At 37.4% G+C, this 20288-nt stretch overlaps 1 protein-coding gene and 1 long non-coding RNA gene across 2 annotated transcripts in view; one reads left to right on the plus strand and one right to left on the minus strand.

Moving 5' to 3' along the window:
* PLCG2 (phospholipase C gamma 2) overlaps positions 1 to 20288 on the minus strand; it is a 124974-nt gene that overhangs the window by 51577 nt on the left and 53109 nt on the right. Inside the window, exons 15-25 of the mRNA XM_075838475.1 lie at positions 19726 to 19830; positions 16397 to 16486; positions 12783 to 12955; positions 12198 to 12398; positions 11309 to 11428; positions 10471 to 10651; positions 9499 to 9570; positions 8631 to 8740; positions 7069 to 7162; positions 1644 to 1710; positions 796 to 953 (exon numbers count right to left, since the gene is read on the minus strand). Coding sequence (XP_075694590.1) covers positions 796 to 953; positions 1644 to 1710; positions 7069 to 7162; positions 8631 to 8740; positions 9499 to 9570; positions 10471 to 10651; positions 11309 to 11428; positions 12198 to 12398; positions 12783 to 12955; positions 16397 to 16486; positions 19726 to 19830 — 1371 coding nt within the window. The remainder of the gene's footprint in view (positions 1 to 795; positions 954 to 1643; positions 1711 to 7068; positions 7163 to 8630; positions 8741 to 9498; positions 9571 to 10470; positions 10652 to 11308; positions 11429 to 12197; positions 12399 to 12782; positions 12956 to 16396; positions 16487 to 19725; positions 19831 to 20288) is intronic.
* The window catches only part of LOC142661175 (uncharacterized), an 81679-nt gene that overhangs the window by 26510 nt on the left and 34881 nt on the right, over positions 1 to 20288 (plus strand). The gene's annotated exons all lie outside the window — the stretch shown is intronic.

Genomic DNA, 20288 nt, shown 5'->3' on the forward strand with positions numbered 1-20288 from the left:
TCCTGTACTGATCCTGAGTTACACCCTGTATTATACTCCAGAGCTGCACTCACTATTCTGCTGGTGGAGTCACTGTGTACATACATTACATTACTTATCCTGTACTGATCCTGAGTTACATCCTGTATTATACTCCGGAGCTGCACTCACTATTCTGCTGGTGGAGTCACTGTGTACATACATTACATTACTTATCCTGTACTGATCCTGAGTTACATCCTGTATTATACTCCAGAGCTGCAGACCCAATTCTGCTGGTGGAGTCACTGTGTACATACATTACATTACTTATCCTGTACTGATCCTGAGTTACACCCTGTATTATACTCCAGAGCTGCACTCACTATTCTGCTGGTGGAGTCACTGTGTACATACATCACATTACTTATCCTGTACTGATCCTGAGTTACATCCTGTATTATACTCCAGAGCTGCACCCACTATTCTGCTGGAGGAGTCACTGTGTACATACATTACATTACTTATCCTGTACTGATCCTGAGTTACATCCTGTATTATACTCCAGAGCTGCACTCACTATTCTGCTGGTGGAGTCACGGTGTACATACATCACATTACTTATCCCGTACTGATCCTGAGTTACATCCTGTATAATACTCCAGAGCTGCACCCACTATTCTGCTGGAGGAGTCACTGTGTACATACATTACATTACTTTTCCTGTACTGATCCTGAATTAATTTCTACCCTTTATCTCACATTCATGTTTATCCAGGTCACCTGCACCTAAACTGTATAAAGTTGATATGACTTACGGATCACACCCACGCTTACCTCTGCTCCTTTTTGGTGTGCTATTGTGTGAATATTTTTGTACCATTCAAACAGCTCTTCCACTTTCTCGGTTGCAAAATCTACGGGGGGATCATTTTGATCCTTCGGTTCCAATGAAAAGACAAACAGTTTGTTGTGTTTACCTTGCACCAGTTTTTCTGTTAAAAAGTAATGTTTAGAGCAATGATTAACCTACATGTAATAGCATCATATAAATATTTATAAAACAGACCTACCTTACAGTGAATGTCCACCCTTGAACACCATTTTTTGTTTGTTTTTAATCTGATTGGTATCAAAATTCTGTGCTGATGAATTTCTTAATATAGCTTTATAGTGGTCACTTCTCCAAATCCCTTCAATATACATATATTTAAAACATAACATTCTGGCTGCCTGTAGCTACCACCAGAGGGAGCTGACTGCATACTATTTATACATTAAAGCTGTATTGTGGACCTAAAAGGGACATAGTTTAAAAGGTGGAGATTTACTTTTAGAAGAACCTTTAATGTATATAAAAAAAAAACAGATTTTTAAATATTCTATGCTGACATCTGATTTCTTAAAGTTACTCTGACAACATGCTCCAATCGTATTTCTGTCAGGTGCACTGTACATATAACAGTCACTATTCATGCCAGGTAAAAAACGTATATATTGATGCAAATACTTATATAGCTCTGGATTCCCTGGTGTGCTGCCCTCTATTCACCTGATTGTTGTACGAATTCTCACTAGAAAAGGGGTTGTTCAAACTGGACAGCTTCTTCAATTATATTTACTTTCTGCTATTACGAAGTACAAATGTCCTTGTTTTCTTCACACACTTTGCAGTTACTACTTACTGATTTCATATGTCCCGAGATCAAGGGTGCCTCTACACATAGCCCCCAAGGGACTGTCGTCAATAATCTGTAAAATACAAAATAAATTGATTTAGAATGTTTGTTTAATTTAATTTAAAGGACATCACCTAAATTTTTCAAGCAATGATACCCCTATGCACAAGAATATTACTATAATACTGCCTTTGTACAGGAATATAACTACTATAATACTGCCCCCAATATACTAGAATATAACTACTATAATACTGACCCCTATGTACAAGAATATAACTACTATAATACTGCCCCCTATATACAAGTGTATAGCTACTATAATACTGCCCCAATATACAAGAATATAACTACTATAATACTGCCCCCTATATACAAGAATATAACTACTATAATACTGCCCCCTAGATACAAGTGTATAGCTACTATAATACTCCTCCTATGTACAAGAATATAACTACTATAATACTACTCCTATATACAAGAATATAACTACTATAATACTGCCCCCTAGATACAAGGATATAACTACTATAATACTGCTCCCTGTATACAAGAATATAACTACTATAATACTGCCCCTAAATACAAGAATATAACTACTATCACACTGCCCCCTATTTACAAGAATATAACTACTATAATACTGCCCCTATATACAAGAATATAACTACTATAATACTTCTATATACAAGAATATAACTACTATAATACTGCCTCCTATATACAAGAATATAACTACTATAATACTGCTCCTATATACAATAATATAACTACTATAATACTACCCGATATATACAAGAATATAACTACTATAATACTGCCCCCTATATACAAGAATATAACTACTATAATACTGCCCCTATATACAAGAATATAACTACTATAATACTTCTCCTATATACAAGAATATAACGACTATAATACTGACCCTATATACAAGAATATAACTACTATAATACTGCCTCCTATATACAAGAATATAACTACTATAATACTGCTCCTATGTACAAGAATATAACTACTATAATACTGCCCCCTATGTACAAGAATTTAACTACTATAATACTGACCCCTATATACAAGAATATAACTACTATAATACTGCTCCTATATACCTACTATAATACTGCCCCCATATATATAAGAATATAACTACTATAATACTGCCCCCTATATACAAGAATATAACTACTATAATACTGCCCCCTGTGTACAAGAATATAACTACTATAATACTGCCCCCTATATACAAGAATATAACTACTATAATACTGCCCCTATATACAAGAATATAACTACTATAATACTGCCCCTATATACAAGAATATAACTACTATAATACTGACCCTATATACAAGAATATAACTACTATAATACTGCCTCCTATATACAAGAATATAACTACTATAATACTGCTCCTATGTACAAGAATATAACTACTATAATACTGCCCCCTATGTACAAGAATATAACTACTATAATACTGACCCTATATACAAGAATATAACTACTATAATACTGCCCCTATATACAAGAATATAACTACTTTAATACTGACCCTATATACAAGAATATAACTACTATAATACTGCCTCCTATATACAAGAATATATCTACTATAATACTGCCCCTATATACAAGAATATATCTACTATAATACTGCCCCCATATATACAAGAATATAACTACTATAATACTGCCCCCTATATACAAGAATATAACTACTATAATACTGCCCCCTATATACAAGAATATAACTACTATAATACTGCTTCTGTATACAAGAATATAACTACTATAATACTGCTCCCTATATACAAGAATATAACTACTATAATATTGCCCTATATACAAGAATATAACTACTATAATACTGCCCCCTATATACAAGAATATAACTACTATAATACTGCCCCCTATATACAAGAATATATCTACTATAATACTGCTCCTATATACAACAATATAACTACTATAATACTGCTCCTATATACAAGAATATTACTATAATACTGCTCCTATATACAAGAATATAACTACTATAATACTGCCCCCTATATACAAGAATATAATTACTATAATACTGCCCCCTATGTACAAGAATATAACTACTATAATACTGCTCCTATATACAAGAATATAACTATAATACTGCTCCCTATATACAAGAATATAACGACTATAATACTGCTCCCTATATACAAGAATATAACTACTATAATACCGCCCCTATATACAAGAATATAACTGCTATAATACTGCCCCCTATATACAAGAATATAATTACTATAATACTGCCGCTATATACAAGAATATAACTACTATAATACTGCTCCTATATACAAGAATATAACTACTATAATACTGCCCCTATATACAAAAATATAACTACTATAATACTGCCCCCTATATACAAGAATATAACTACTATAATACTGCCCCCTATATACAAGAATATAACTACTATAATACTGCCCCTATATACAAGAATATAACTACTATAATACTGCCCCCTATGTACAAGAATATAACTACTATAATACTGCCCCCTATATACAAGAATATAACTACTATAATACTGCCCCTATATACAAGAATATAACTACTATAATACTGCTCCCTATGTACAAGAATATAACTACTATAATACTGCCCTTATATACAAGAATATAACTACTATAATACTACCCCTATATACAAGAATATAACTACTATAATACTGCCCCTATATACAAGACTATAACTACTATAATACTGCCCCCCTATGTACAAGAATATAACTACTATAATACTCCCCCTATATACAAGAATATAACTACTATAATACTGCCCCTATATACAAGAATATAATTACTATAATACTGCCCCCCTATGTACAAGAATATAACTACTATAATACTGCTCCCTATATACAAGAATATAACTACTATAATACTGCCCCCTATGTACAAGAATATAACTACTATAATACTGCTCCCTATATACAAGAATATAACTACTATAATACTGTCCCCTATATACAAGAATATAACTACTGCCCCCTATATAGACAAGAATATAACTACTATAATACTGCTCCTATATACAAGAATATAACTACTATAATACTGCCTCTATATACAAGAATAGAACTACTATAATACTGTCCCTACATACAAGAATATAACTACTATAATACTGCCCCTATATACAAGAATATAACTACTATAATACTGCCCCCCTATGTACAAGAATATAACTACTAGAATACTGCTTCTATATACAAGAATATAACTACTATAATACTGTCCCTACATACAAGAATATAACTACTATAATACTGCCCCCATGTACAAGTATATAACTACTATAATACTGCCCATATATACAAGAATATAACTACTATAATACTGTCCCCTATATACAACAATATAACTACTATAATACTGCCCCTATATACAACAATATAAGTACTATAATACTGCCCCTATATACAAGAATATAACTACTATAATACTGCTCCCTATATACAAGAATATAACTACTATAATACTGCCCCCCTATGTACAAGAATATAACTACTATAATACTGCCCCTATATACAAGAATATAACTACTATAATACTGCTCCTATATACAAGAATATAACTACTATAATACTGCTCCTATATACAAGAATATAACTACTATAATACTGCCCCTATATACAAGAATATAACTACTATAATACTGCTCCTATATACAAGAATATAACTACTATAATACTGCTCCTATATACAAGAATAGAACTACTATAATACTGCCCCTATATACAAGAATATAACTACTATAATACTGCCCCCTATATACAAGAATATAACTACTATAATACTGCCCCCTATATACAAGAATATAACTACTATAATACTGCCCCTATATACAAGAATATAACTACTATAATACTGCCCCCTATGTACAAGAATATAACTACTATAATACTGCCCCCTATATACAAGAATATAACTACTATAATACTGCCCCTATATACAAGAATATAACTACTATAATACTGCTCCCTATGTACAAGAATATAACTACTATAATACTGCCCTTATATACAAGAATATAACTACTATAATACTACCCCTATATACAAGAATATAACTACTATAATACTGCCCCTATATACAAGACTATAACTACTATAATACTGCCCCCCTATGTACAAGAATATAACTACTATAATACTCCCCCTATATACAAGAATATAACTACTATAATACTGCCCCTATATACAAGAATATAATTACTATAATACTGCCCCCCTATGTACAAGAATATAACTACTATAATACTGCTCCCTATATACAAGAATATAACTACTATAATACTGCCCCCTATGTACAAGAATATAACTACTATAATACTGCTCCCTATATACAAGAATATAACTACTATAATACTGTCCCCTATATACAAGAATATAACTACTGCCCCCTATATAGACAAGAATATAACTACTATAATACTGCTCCTATATACAAGAATATAACTACTATAATACTGCCTCTATATACAAGAATAGAACTACTATAATACTGTCCCTACATACAAGAATATAACTACTATAATACTGCCCCTATATACAAGAATATAACTACTATAATACTGCCCCCCTATGTACAAGAATATAACTACTAGAATACTGCTTCTATATACAAGAATATAACTACTATAATACTGTCCCTACATACAAGAATATAACTACTATAATACTGCCCCCATGTACAAGTATATAACTACTATAATACTGCCCATATATACAAGAATATAACTACTATAATACTGTCCCCTATATACAACAATATAACTACTATAATACTGCCCCTATATACAACAATATAAGTACTATAATACTGCCCCTATATACAAGAATATAACTACTATAATACTGCTCCCTATATACAAGAATATAACTACTATAATACTGCCCCCCTATGTACAAGAATATAACTACTATAATACTGCCCCTATATACAAGAATATAACTACTATAATACTGCTCCTATATACAAGAATATAACTACTATAATACTGCTCCTATATACAAGAATATAACTACTATAATACTGCCCCTATATACAAGAATATAACTACTATAATACTGCTCCTATATACAAGAATATAACTACTATAATACTGCTCCTATATACAAGAATAGAACTACTATAATACTGCCCCTATATACAAGAATATAACTACTATAATACTGCCCCTATATACAAGAATATAACTACTATAATACTGCTCCCTATATACAAGAACATAACTACTATATTACTGCTCCTATATACAAGAATATAACTACTATAATACTGCCCCCTGTGTACAAGAATAGAATGATTATAATATTTTATATGCATAGTTGAAAAATAAATATGGTCGTCCAGCCTAGAAACGTGTCTCTTACTAGATTAGTAAATCCTTCATCATTCGTTGTTATGTCCTCAACATAATTTGATGGAAAGAAGTGCTGCAGTTTATCGCCATAGTCTCCTTTCCACCTGCAATATAAGAGATATATATATATTTTTACTTCACTAACAACTTCACCACATGAGATTCTGCACAAATAAATCAAGATAGATGTAAAAAAAAGAATGTATCTAAGGCTATGTTCACACGGAGTATTTTGGGGGAGGAATATCTGCCTCAAAATTCCGTTTGGAACTTTGAGGCAGATATTCTTCTCCCTGCACGCCGATTTTCGAGGCAATTATGGCGCCGTTTTTCGCCCGCGGCCATTGAACGCCGCGGGCATAAAACAGCGAGATATACGCTTTCTCCTGCCTCCCATTGAAGTCAATGGGAGGTCGGAGGCGGAAGCGCCCGAAGATAGGGCATGTCGCTTCTTTTTCCCGCGAGGCAGTTTTACTGCTCGCGGGAAAAAGACGCCGACGCCTCCCATTGAAATCAATGGGAGGCGTTCTCGGGCCGTTTCTGCCGAGTTTTGCGACGCGGTTTCCGCGTCAAAAAACTCTGCAAAATACCCCGTGTGAACATAGCCTAATACTTCTAATTAAAGAGGCTCTGTCTCCACATTATAAGTGTCCCATCTCCTACATAAGGACATCGGCGCTGTAATGTAGGTGACAGCAGTTCTTTGTATTTAGAAAAACTATCTATTTTTACCGCGTTAAAAGCGATTTTAGCTTTATGCTAATTACTTTCTTAATGCCCAACTGGGCGTGTTTTTACTTTAGACCAAGTGGGCGTTGTGGAGAGGAGTGTGTGACGCTGACCAAATCAGTGACCAATCAGTGTCATGCACTTGTCATTGTTCCAGCCCATTGTTACAGTGTGATTGTGCAGTGAAAGAAGCTGGGCTGGAACAATGAGAAGGGTATGACACTGATTGGTCACTGATTGGTCAGCCTCATACACTCCTCTGTACAACGCCCAGTTGGTAAAAAGTAAAAACACGCCCAGTTGTCTATTAAGAAACTAATTAGCATAAATCTAAAATTGCTCATAACTTGCTAAAAAAATTATCGTTTTTCAAAATAAAAACAACTGCTGTTCTCTACATTACAGCACCGATCAGATTATGTAGGAGATAGAGCACTTATAATCTGGTGACAGAGTCTCTTTAACTGTTTGTTCCATCACAATCCTCACTATAACCTCATTTAAAGGGCCATTTTCCACTAAAATAAATATAAATCCTCAGTTATAAGTCTCTGATTTGTTCCCTTCTGACTTTATTCCGCTATTTCTTAGCTTATATCTGGATCGGGGAAGCTCGGTGATAACCAGTATGGCTGCCATCGCAGCTCCCACAGGGGTTATCAGTGATTTATCCCCCACTCCCATGCCTCTGTATAACTAGACTGATTCTCTGTCCAGGCTTAAAGTACCCCTCCCCCTCAGTAGCGGAAGCCTCTCCAGCTCAAATCCCTGTATCAAGATGCATCTTATTAAGTCCCAGATCCAATGAAATTAGTGATGAATAAAATCGTAATTGATACTCGCCATCCGTCCGAGACTTTAATGACATTGTGAATCAAGGCGCCCGTGCAGAAGCTCAGCTCATCAGGTCTTGTAGCCATATAGTTAAATAATGCTCTAACTGTTCCTTGTGGCTGAAATGACAAAGAATATACGGTAATGTGCAGGTAGAAAGAGCAAGTGGGGACAACTGTGTGTCGGACTGGGGTTCCTTTAGCCCCCCCCAGAGGAGATGATCCTTAGGGCCCCCCTCCAGCTAAACACGACATGTGCACGTCCTCTTTTATCCACATCGTAATTATTGCTATCATTATACACGCAGAACATATCAATAAGATCTAATAGGTTATTTGTGAATTATCCCATAAGAAATAGACCCTAGTGGCAAGTGATTGGCTCCAAATGGGGTATACTTCTGCTGGATCATTGGGGCCCATTATTGTGTCTGAACTAGGGCCAACCAGGGGGATCCCTTGGAACCAGGGTGTGCCAGTTCTACACAGGTTTTAGTAAATGCCCAGGCAAATTCTGGTGGATATCTTATTGTGTAGAAATCAGAAGAAAACACTGGTCTCAGACATCTCTGATTTCCAGCGGATTATCCCTATTAAAGCATTAGAGCAAATTTGCTAAAAATCATGATTGAAAATCTACCGTTTTATGTATACATCTCCCATGCAGACATATGTGTCTCCATGGTTACACTGCAAACAAGCCCTGTGTAGTCTGATCCCCTCCCTCTAAGGCTAGATGGCGTTATTTTGGCACAATTTTCGTAAGCTCTGAAAAACCGGCATTTTGGTAGTTTATTTGTCTGACAAGGAAATAGTCTGCAATAGAATGAGCCGTGTAGATATAATATAAATATATAGAACTTTCTTGGATTACTTACCATGGCGGGTGAGATTTCATTGGGATCCACATACATTTTATTAACTCCATAAATAGAGTTCATGTCCTTTTCCTAAGATTTAAGAAATACAAAAGTCATGACACAGGGACATTCCTCTAATCAATGAGACCTGATCGGTGCCAGATTATCAGATATTCTGGATTATTAAATGGCCATAGCACGGTGTGTAAACTCACTTGCCAGGGTAGGAAAAAAAAAGCTCAAACATAAAATATTATAGTAAAACATTGGGGGAGATTGATTAATACTGTCTAAATGTAGCCGGTAAAAACTAGACTAGACCAGCAGAAAATTAATCACAGTGGGTACCCTGTATAATAAATTTGGCGCATCTTGCTTTACACTTTAGACACTTTTCCTTCGCCGCCTCTTGGCCAGTGTACCCCAATATGTTGCGCCAAATGAATGGCGCACGCCATTAATAAATCTGCCACATTTTACGACGCTCCTAAGCCACGCCCTTTCTTAGCCACAATATAGTCTATGTTATTATAGTCTATATAACAGTGGCCTCCGTCACCATAGACTATAATGGTATCCGTTTATCAGATATGTCATGAACACACATGATTCCAGTTCATGACGAATCCGTTTAACTAATACCAATAAAGTCTATGGTGATGGGTGCCAATTAGCCTACATTTAATGTACATGTCGGGAGCGTTTTAAACGTAAGCCAAAAACGTGATGTAAATGGGGCCTAAGATGTGCCATGTAGTGTGAAAATGCCTTGTTCACACAGTGCCGTTTTTGCAGCCGTCTTAAAAGGTGAAGTAAACCTTTATACTGCGCCTTTTTTTTAAATCCAAGCCATTTGCAGTGCATTTATACAGCAATACTGACTGCCGCCCCTTTTGTACGTGTACCCAGATACATGTATCCAACACTTACATCTATTTTGAGGTTAGTCGGGTGAATGCATGATAGACAGATATATCACATAATACATACAGCGTTCAGTCTGCTGAGCAGCTCCTCTGTCACCGGGTACCGTAGCTTAATATTCCTGAACAGTGAATGCTTCTCAAAATAGTTGACCAGTTCCACCAAATTCTCAAAATAGGCTGAAGTTCCAAGAACAAACAGGCGGCCATCTTTTTGGAATCTGCAGTGCTTAATTTTACCTTCCGCTCTAAAAATCAAATCCAGACATTATAATAGACATTGAGTATAAAGCAAAAGGCAGAATTACTGTGAAAAAAATTTCAGAATGTTTTTGCCACTAAATTTCTTCATTAACCAGATGTTAGATTTTTGTAATTGGAATTTTTGGAAATCCCACAGGGCAGCTGTAAATAAAGCAGACAGACAGAAACTGCCCTAATATTTATCACAGTGGTGCACGCTGCAAGATATATTTGCCGCATCTTGCTAGACATGAGAGACTTTTCTCTTTCTGATGTTTTACACTAATATTTGGGGCCACAAAATGGCACATGCTGTTAATAAATGTCTCATTTGCCTCTTTGCCATGCCTTTTCCATCTAGATACTTTTCAAAACTGTCCAGGAAGGTTCAAAAAGTGTCTAAAACACATAATAGAATTGGTGCACGCCATGTGCCACAGTTTTTGGGCAAAATTTTCTCAGTCCATTTCCCTCGATGTACCCTATTTGTGCCATTTTTATGGTGTTTTCCCCATTGCGTGGTTGGGTAGCACTTACATGTGAGCCCCCTTTTGGGTCTGTTTGGTGGGTACAGATCAATAGCTCACCTCTGTAACTGAACTTTGGGCTAATTTAAAGGGTCCTGTCTTAGCGACACATGCCCTTTAATGCTGAATATTTACCTGAAAGTAATGGCGTAAGAGTTTGGTACCTCTCTCCTCCTTATCAGAAAAGCTCCATCACGAGGAATTCTCATCAGCATTTCCTCTGCTTCTCCCCGACTAAGGTTATCATAGTACCAGCTATAAGACGCAAAAACATTCATCATTAAACCAAATGTTGAGTTTAATAAAGTTACAAAACAAATCGATTTTTTTGCTTTTCTAAGTTCAAGGCTCATTATGCATGGGTGTCCAGTACAAATAAGCCAAATGCATGGAGCATTATGCCCCCCAGTTGTCTTATTCCCCATACCCAACACCCCTCTGTTATGGTGATGGGGCAAATTAGATTAAAAGGGTTGTTCGCTTTGGACAGCCCCTTTCCGTATACTCTCTAAGAGCATATGGCGGTCATAGAGGGTGCTGCTCTGTTTGGGTCCTCCCATTAGAGACTACAGACTACAGAGAGACTACAGAGTCTCTTACGCTGGAGGACCGTCGCCATCTGTGCATTATAAAGATACTTAATAAAAAAAACTTTGCGATCGGTTACCCCCGTGATAACTGCACAGGATCCCCTTAACTGATATTTCCAAGATCTTTAAGTCACCATCTAAAGTTTCACTCAAGCAATGGCCGCACATGCATATAGGCCTTGTGTGTTAATGCTGAAAGCACCTGCAAGTCCGACTTCCCACTGCCATGGGATAGTATATACACGTCAGTTCCGGGATAGTATATATATGTCGGTTCTCCGAATAGTACAGCAAATGGAAAGTGGTGGTCCACAAGGAACGACCCATTCAAAAATAATCGGGATCATATACTTTTAACATTGAGCTAGTGCCAACACAATTGAAAGCAGCCATGTTTTGTATACTCCAACTTTCCAGGTCTGAAGGTTACTTACTCTTTAGATAAATGTGGATTGGGGTTGGGAACAGCATCGGTTAATCGGAGCTCAAATTCAGCGCAACGCAGCGAGGACTCCTTGTAGTGTTGGATCAGCTCATAAATACTGTTGAATGTCAGGTTGTCGGTCAGGTAATACCTGACGTACTCTCCGTCTGTACAGGAGCGGATTCGACAATGCTGCACTCTACCCGATCTCCTGAAAAATCAAACACGGGGAGTAGGAAATAAAGGAAAATAGTTTACTATAATCTCAGATGAAGCTTCAATTTTTTTGGCCCTGGTGCTAACGCTGAGACCACCACCAGTGACTATGTTCCACCATATGTTATTACATCACTAGGTGTAGGGTCTACATACAGTATATTAGATATAGTGACGTAGCTTTATTCAGTATGATCACATCACTGCACAATTTGTATGTCATTGTGCCTCTAGTCTTTTTTAGTATTGGGTTTCAATGGGACCCCCTTAAGAGTAGAGGTCCAGTAGCAGCCACTACCGCTGCACCTCCTAGCTACACAATGTATTATTAGAAGAGAAGTGTAATATAATTTTGCGATATCATTTGTCTTGGTCATACCAGAAAGAGAGTGTATAGTCATCCTGGAATGTTTCACTTTGTCTCACTAAGAATGTTCCATCTTTCCCTCCCATCTCAGCACAGTACTCCTGCAGAAGGCGCTCAGCCATGTATCGCCCTTCACTCATCCGCCCGTGGAACCATTTTTCTTGTAAATGTTGATCTTTCATTGACTAGATGAGAAAAATAAGCATATGATCTGGTTGATAGATAGATAGATAGATAGATAGATAGATAGATAGATAGATAGATAGATAGATAGATAGATAGATAGATATCTAAGATCTATAAATAGATATCTAAGACAGATAGATAGATGTGAGATAGATATCATATATAGATAGATATCTTAGATAAATTGTGACATAGATACGTAGATTGAAAGATAGATACTTAGATATATGTGAGATAGATGATGGATAGATAGAAGTGTGATATATGGATGGATAGTGAGAAAGATGTAATATAGGTGAATAGATGTGAGATAGATAGACATGAGATAGATTTAAGATAGATAGATGATAGATGTGTGGAAGGTAGATGGCTGAATGGGAGATAGATGAGGAGATGGATGGAAGATAGATGTTAGATGGGCGGGAGGCAGATGGTTGGACAGATGAATGGGAGATATATAGATGAATGGATGGATGGATGGATGGGAGATATATAGATGGATGGATGGGAGATATACAGGTAGATGGATGGATGGAAAGTAGATGTTGGATGGCTGGATGGAAAGAAAGTAGATGTTAGATGGATGGATGGAAGGTAGATGTTGGATGGATGGATGGAAGCTAGATGTTGGATGGATGGATGGAAGTTAGATGGATGGATGGAAGGTAGATGTTAGATGGATGGATGGAAGGTAGATGTTAGATGGATGGATGGAAGGTAGATGTTGGATGGATGGACGAATGGAAGGTAGATGATAGACGGATGGATGGAAGGTAGATGTTGGATGTATGGACGGATGGAAGGTAGATGATAGACGGATGGATGGAAGGTAGATGATGGATGGATGGAAGGTAGATGATAGATGGATGGATGGAAAGTAGATGATAGATGGATGGATGGATGGAAGGTAGATGTTAGATGGATGGAAGGCAGATGGGTGTGAGGCAGATGGGTGAACGGATGGATTGGAGATCTATAGGTAGATGGGAGATATATAGGTAGATGGATGTATGGAAGGTAGATGTTAGATGGATGGATGGAAGGTAGATGTTAGATGGATGGATGGAAGGTAGATGGATGGATGGAAGGTAGGTGTTAGATGGATGGATGGAAGGTAGGTGTTAGATGGATGGATGGAAGGTAGATGTTAGATGGATGGAAGGTAGCTGTTAGATGGATAGAAGGTAGCTGTTAGATGGATGGAAGGTAGATGTTAGATGGATGGAAGGTAGATGTTAGATGGATGGAAGGTAGGTGGATGGATGGATGGAAGGTAGATGGATGGATGGAAGGTAGATGGATGGATGGAAGGTAGATGGATGGATGGAAGGTAGATGGATGGATGGATGGAAGGTAGATGGATGGAAGGTAGATGGATGGATGGATGGAAGGTAGATGGATGGATGGATGGAAGGTAGATGGATGGAAGGTAGATGGATGGATGGATGGAAGGTAGATGGATGGATGGATGGAAGGTAGATGGATGGATGGATGGATGGGAGATAGATGGGTAAATGGATGGAAATGAGATAGATAATACAATTCTGTAGTGGAACTTTCATTCTCGTAAAAACATAAACAAAATATTTGAGTAACCATGGAAGATCCTGATGACCGTTTGGTCTATGTGGAATATGAGCAGTGGTTGGACATTATATAGCAGAGTCTGTGTGATAATGAAGGAGCAGGCTTTCCTTAGCCGCAGCTCCTGGTTTTCGTTACAATTTTTATACTGTACACATATTGTAAAGAAAAATGAGTATAAAATGCGAGTGTCACTTTGCTTGTGGTGTTTCTCACAAAAACGGCCTCTGACTGCTTATGTCGGCTTATTTATAATGTCTGCACAATTCACAGACCGCCACTTGGAGAATAATGCATCTTGCCCACAAATACTGCAGAAGACAGTAAGAGCTGATTAGAGAGAATTACAGGTTTGGACGGGAACAAGAGAAGCATGACACTAAATACATTTCACACTGAGGTTATCTACTCCGCTGTAACAGTTTGATACTGTGTAAATATGTCTTTTTGCAATCTTATAAGCACCGGTATTTATTTCGTCCATAGCTACATTGTGACTTCAATATCCAACCTAATTTCAGGAACATTCAGTGTCATGGGACTGGGTAAGGCAGGGATGTATTCAGTGATACAAGACCGGCCAAACATTCCTGCATATGAAAGGAAGAGAGCTATACATAGGAGGCATTATTCTGTGCACATAGTATGCATTACGAGGAGAGTACTTCCTCCCTACAGGCACTATAAGGCACTACCTTCCTACGGGCACTTCCTCCATATGAGTCCTGTAGGGCACTTCCTCCCTATGGATCCTGTAGGGCACTTCCTCCCTATGGATCCTGTAGGGAACTTCCTCTATGGGTCCTAAAGGGCACTTCCACCCTATGGGTCCTATAGGGAACTTCCTCACTATGGGTCCTATAGGGCACTTCCTCCTATGGGTTCTATAGGACACTTTCTCTATGGGTCCTAAAGGGCACTTCCTCCCTATGGGTCCTATAGGGCACTTCCTCCCTATGGGTCCTATATGGCACTTCCTCCCTATGGGTCCTATAGGGCACTTCCTCCCTATGGGTCATATAGGGCACTTCCTCCCTATGGGTCCGATAGAGCACTGCCTCCCTATGGGTCCTATAGGGCACTTCCTCCCTATGGGTCCTATAGGGCACTTCCTCCCTATGGGTCCTATAGGGCACTTCCTCCCTATGGGTCCTATAGGGCACTTCCTCCCTATGGGTCCTATAGGGCACTTCCTCCCTATGGGTCCTATAGGGCACTTCCGCCCTATGGGTCCTATAGGGTACATCCGCCTATGGGTTCTATAGGGTATTTCCGCCTATGGGTCCTATAGGGTATTTCCGCCCTATGGGTCCTATAGGGCACTTCCTCCCTATGGGTCCTATAGGGCACTTTCTCCCTATGGGTCCTATAGAGCACTTCCTCCCTATGGGTCCTATAGGGCACTTCCTCCCTATGGGTCCTATAGGGCACTTCCTCCCTACAAGTACTAAGGGCCCTTGCTCCCTATGAAATACAATAGGGCACTTCCTTTCTATGATTTACTATATGGTACTTCCTGTCGACTGGTATTATAGGGCACTTCCTACGGGTACTATAGGGCACTTTCTCTATATGGATACTAGGTCATTCATGTTGTAGTGTAGGAAGGGGTTAACAATAAGTACACCATACAGAGAATTTTTTCCCTTTTTTGTACTTTTTATAGTCTGTGATCGTATAGTCAAGTATATTCCCCAATCCGACAAGAATGTTAATATTTTCTACGCTCATTGGGAAAGGAATATAAACACGTAAATATTTTCCTTTTTCTAAAGGTTTTTCTCCATGTAAAAGTAAGAAAAATCATAGACCGTACAATGGGATTGTGGTATGTGTTAGATTCTAAATAAACTGACCTTAGGTGTCGAGTCATCTGTTGTCTGCTCAATTTCATCACCATAGGCCATTTTTTCACCAGCGATGGCGCAATAACGAACGGACCATTTCTATGGGAAAACATATATAGTATAAACAACAACTCCCAGCATACCCTGACAGCCGAATGAAGATTCATTTTGACTAATCGGCCTCTACGCACATCACTCTAGATCGATATTGGACAGAAATATACAGGAAACAATCCAGCCTATTTCCAAAGTAAATTTTAAAAGCTATGCACACCTTTAAAAGTTTTTTTTTTTTTTAGATAACTAGATCAATTAGTGTAATTGGTGCAACTTTATAATTAGTTTTTATTAAAAATTATTTTTACTTTGAGATACAGCGGCTCTGCATTCTCTATACAGAACAGCTGTATCGTTCGCTAAATCCTGTTGCCGTCCGGTCCGGGGTTCTGACGGGTTCAGTGTCAGCGGGTCCTGCGTGATCCACCTGTAATCTATCACATCTAAGTTGTGAACATAGATGTGAAGGATAACCGTTTGATCCAACAAACGCAGGACCCACTTTCACTGAACCCGTCAGAACCGCTGACCTGACGGCAACAAGCTTTAGCGAACGATACAGCTGCTCTGTATACAGGATACAAAGCAGCTGTATCTCAAAAAGTAAAAAGATTTTTTTAATAAAAACGAATTATAAAGTTGCATCAAACACACGGAATTACCTTTTTATAAAAAAATAAAAAAGCCTTTCAAAGGTTTACGTATCCTTTAAGGCGGATCTCTCATCAGACTACGCTGTCCTATATATGGGGACAAGTCCACTCTCCTATTAGCCAAAACAGCACAAAAAAATATTGGAGCAATCAAAGAATACAGCGGGTTCATAGTTGTGAATCAAGTGTATTCATGAGGGGATCGCTCCCCCCCCCCCACCTCTCGGCAGATATTGATGGTGGTCTGCTTTATAGGTATATTGCCCTAAATATAGTTTGAGACCCATCATTTTCTGTCTGGTTGCTCCATCTATGCCACTTATACGTATGTGACTGCTTCTAGACGTGGCATTGTCTCATACAGATTGACCATATTGTGGAGATTTTCCAATAATGCCTTATATGCATTCGTTTACGAGATGGCGACAATAGCGCCAAATGAATCAAAAGGGCACAATAAATTTGTCATTATTCAATAGACATGTTCGACACTTTACCCTTCCTTATGCCACCTCACGGCTGGTATATATTTACATAAAATGCTGCACATCTATAATAAATTTGGCGCATTTTATGATTTCTCTTCTGTTCTCAATGGAGCCCTGACGGATACGTTTCCCCTTCTTTTTCTCTTTTTAACGGCAAGTCTTACCTTCCTTTCCTTATTCCATGGTTTTTTACGACGATTTCAAAAGCAAGAGAAGGGGGCTGTGACTAAGAGTAGTTATCAAAGGCGCCAAATTTTTTTAAGACGTTCACCAAATTATTGGTGTACAGACCTCATGAGGCGGTGTATGGCAGAAAAATGGGTCTATATACCTAGGAAGTTGTGCCAAATATTTATGCCACATATAGATATTTATTTTACAAATATATGCGCCAACTTGAGCCATTTTAACCAACTAACCCCCAACGTGTGAACCCGGCCATAACACATTTTATAATGTTCCCGAAAACCTGTACAAATAAGCGGGGTGGTAATTTAGAATAAACATAATATATAGTTCTATTGTCTGCAGAATGTAATGGTATAAATTACCTCATCAGTAGTAATATGCGCCATTGTATCTGTCATTTGACATGCTAAATAGAACATAAAAAGCACCCAGCGAGCACTTACAAGTTAATGAACCCTCAACTATTACATTTCTTTATTATATCTGTCATTTTTGGACCTTTCACTCATAGAAACGTACATAATTTAACGCTCAGATCCACATAGCAGTGCACATATGTCAGGGAAATGACTCCTATACGTGTCAGAGAAAGTGGCTGTTTTGTTGTTAACTTGTGTTACTTCTGTTTATGTCGCAATTTTTATTTATTTTTTTTCTTTTTATTTAATTATTTTTTTATTTGTGTATTTTATGTTTTGTATTTTTTTTAAATAGCCCAAAAACACATGTGGATTAAAAAAGTCCATTCTTTTTACCATATATATTTATATTTTTAATTTATTTTTTACATTTTTTTTATTTTTTTATTTTTTTTTAAACATTATTAGATAATTTTAAGACATTAAAAAGAAACAGATTTGGATGGGCCAGGTTGAAAAAAATAAATTTTGCCATTTATGGCATATGGCATATGAATGAATGTATCGAATAACACATCTTTTCCTTTCTGGTAGGGGGCCGGGGGAAGGGGGGTATACATGTGCAAGACCTTACTTTTACAGACTATCTATACCAGAGACCTTTAATATTATATCTTATCGCACCTGGGGTGGGATGTAGCATTACAGTGCGGCCATTTGAAGGTGTTGTATGAATGTGCCGGGTCCACCCTACCAGAGCTGTTTTTGGGGTGTATTCACATGAGCAGGTTTTGTTCAGGTTTTTTTATGCCGTTTTTTTTAAGCCAAAACCAGGCGTGGATTCAAATAAGAGAAGAAGCAGAATTTTTCCTATATTTGTTCTCTCTTTATGATCCAGACTTGGTTTTTGGCTTCAAAGCTGCATAAAAAACCTGAACAAAACCTCCACGTGTGAATACACTCTTAAGCCCCGTGCACACAACCGTGGGAGCACGGTCCGTAAAATAAAAAAATAGGACAGGTCCTATTTTTTACGGAAACTTTCTACGGCCTGGACACCTTCCTGTAAATATACGGGAAGGTGTCCGTCGGCTATAGAAATGAATGGGTCCGTAATTACGGATAAAATCTACGGTCGTGTGCATGGGGCCTTTTGGCATATTTTAATCTGATGTACCTGTTTAGAGAGCTTGTCCTTTGTTTTCCAGACTGATAAGGCGAAATATTTTTTTAAATAATCATTTAGCGTTAAACATAGCAGTGTCACCAAGAATGAGATCCTGGTCGCTGTGGAGAGCACAGATTTATTTTTATACAAAATAGAGGAAGAAATAATTAAATGAAAAAAAAAAAAGTAATCACTGGAAATAAAATAAAGCTATAAATGTGTGAAATTGAGGTTTGTATCCTCAACCTCTGTCAAATAAAAGCTGCTACTTTTTGGCTTTGTTGTTTCATTGTGTCTTTGTTACAGGCGCTGCAGCGCCACCCTGTGGCCAAAAGTATATTACCTAATAGAGATACAAACTGGAAATAAAAAGGTGTAAATAGCATATAATATACAGAGTATATAGAAAATATACGTTCATTACCTGATCTATTGGGTCCCACATATACAGTTCTCCCTGAAGTTTTGTTTCCTCCTGATGGTCGTCTGTGTTGGTGACATAATCTCCTTTGAGTCCCAATTTTTTATGCTAAAGGAGAAAAAAAAATAAACGTAATAAATTCTACCAGTTTATTAATAACATATCAAAAAATGCTCAGTAATTATAGATACTGGAGTTGTCCTCTTCTGGAAAAAGCTGAATAACAACCAATAAGGCCGCTCTTATTGCTTCCCCAGATGTTGTCACCCAGCTTTACCAGATTTCTGCATGGCTAAGCTGCATGTATATGTAGTAATATGAGAGATGGGGATGTATCGCTAAATATTTAGACAGATTTGCCATTCAGGAGTCTAGGAAAGCTGGATAATACCTTGTGGGTGACCATACGGACTGTCACGCAGTTTAAGGCTACATTCAGACGAGCGTGTCCAATTTACGTGCTTAAAAAAACGCAGCGTTTTTCCTACATTTCTTGTCTATGTGTGTTGCGTTTATCACGTCCGTGCGAGCACTTCATTTTTTTTACATTTATTTCTCCGTGTTTC

The sequence above is a fragment of the Rhinoderma darwinii genome, chromosome 9 (genome assembly GCF_050947455.1).
Source record: "Rhinoderma darwinii isolate aRhiDar2 chromosome 9, aRhiDar2.hap1, whole genome shotgun sequence".
NCBI classification, from domain to species: domain Eukaryota; kingdom Metazoa; phylum Chordata; class Amphibia; order Anura; family Rhinodermatidae; genus Rhinoderma; species Rhinoderma darwinii.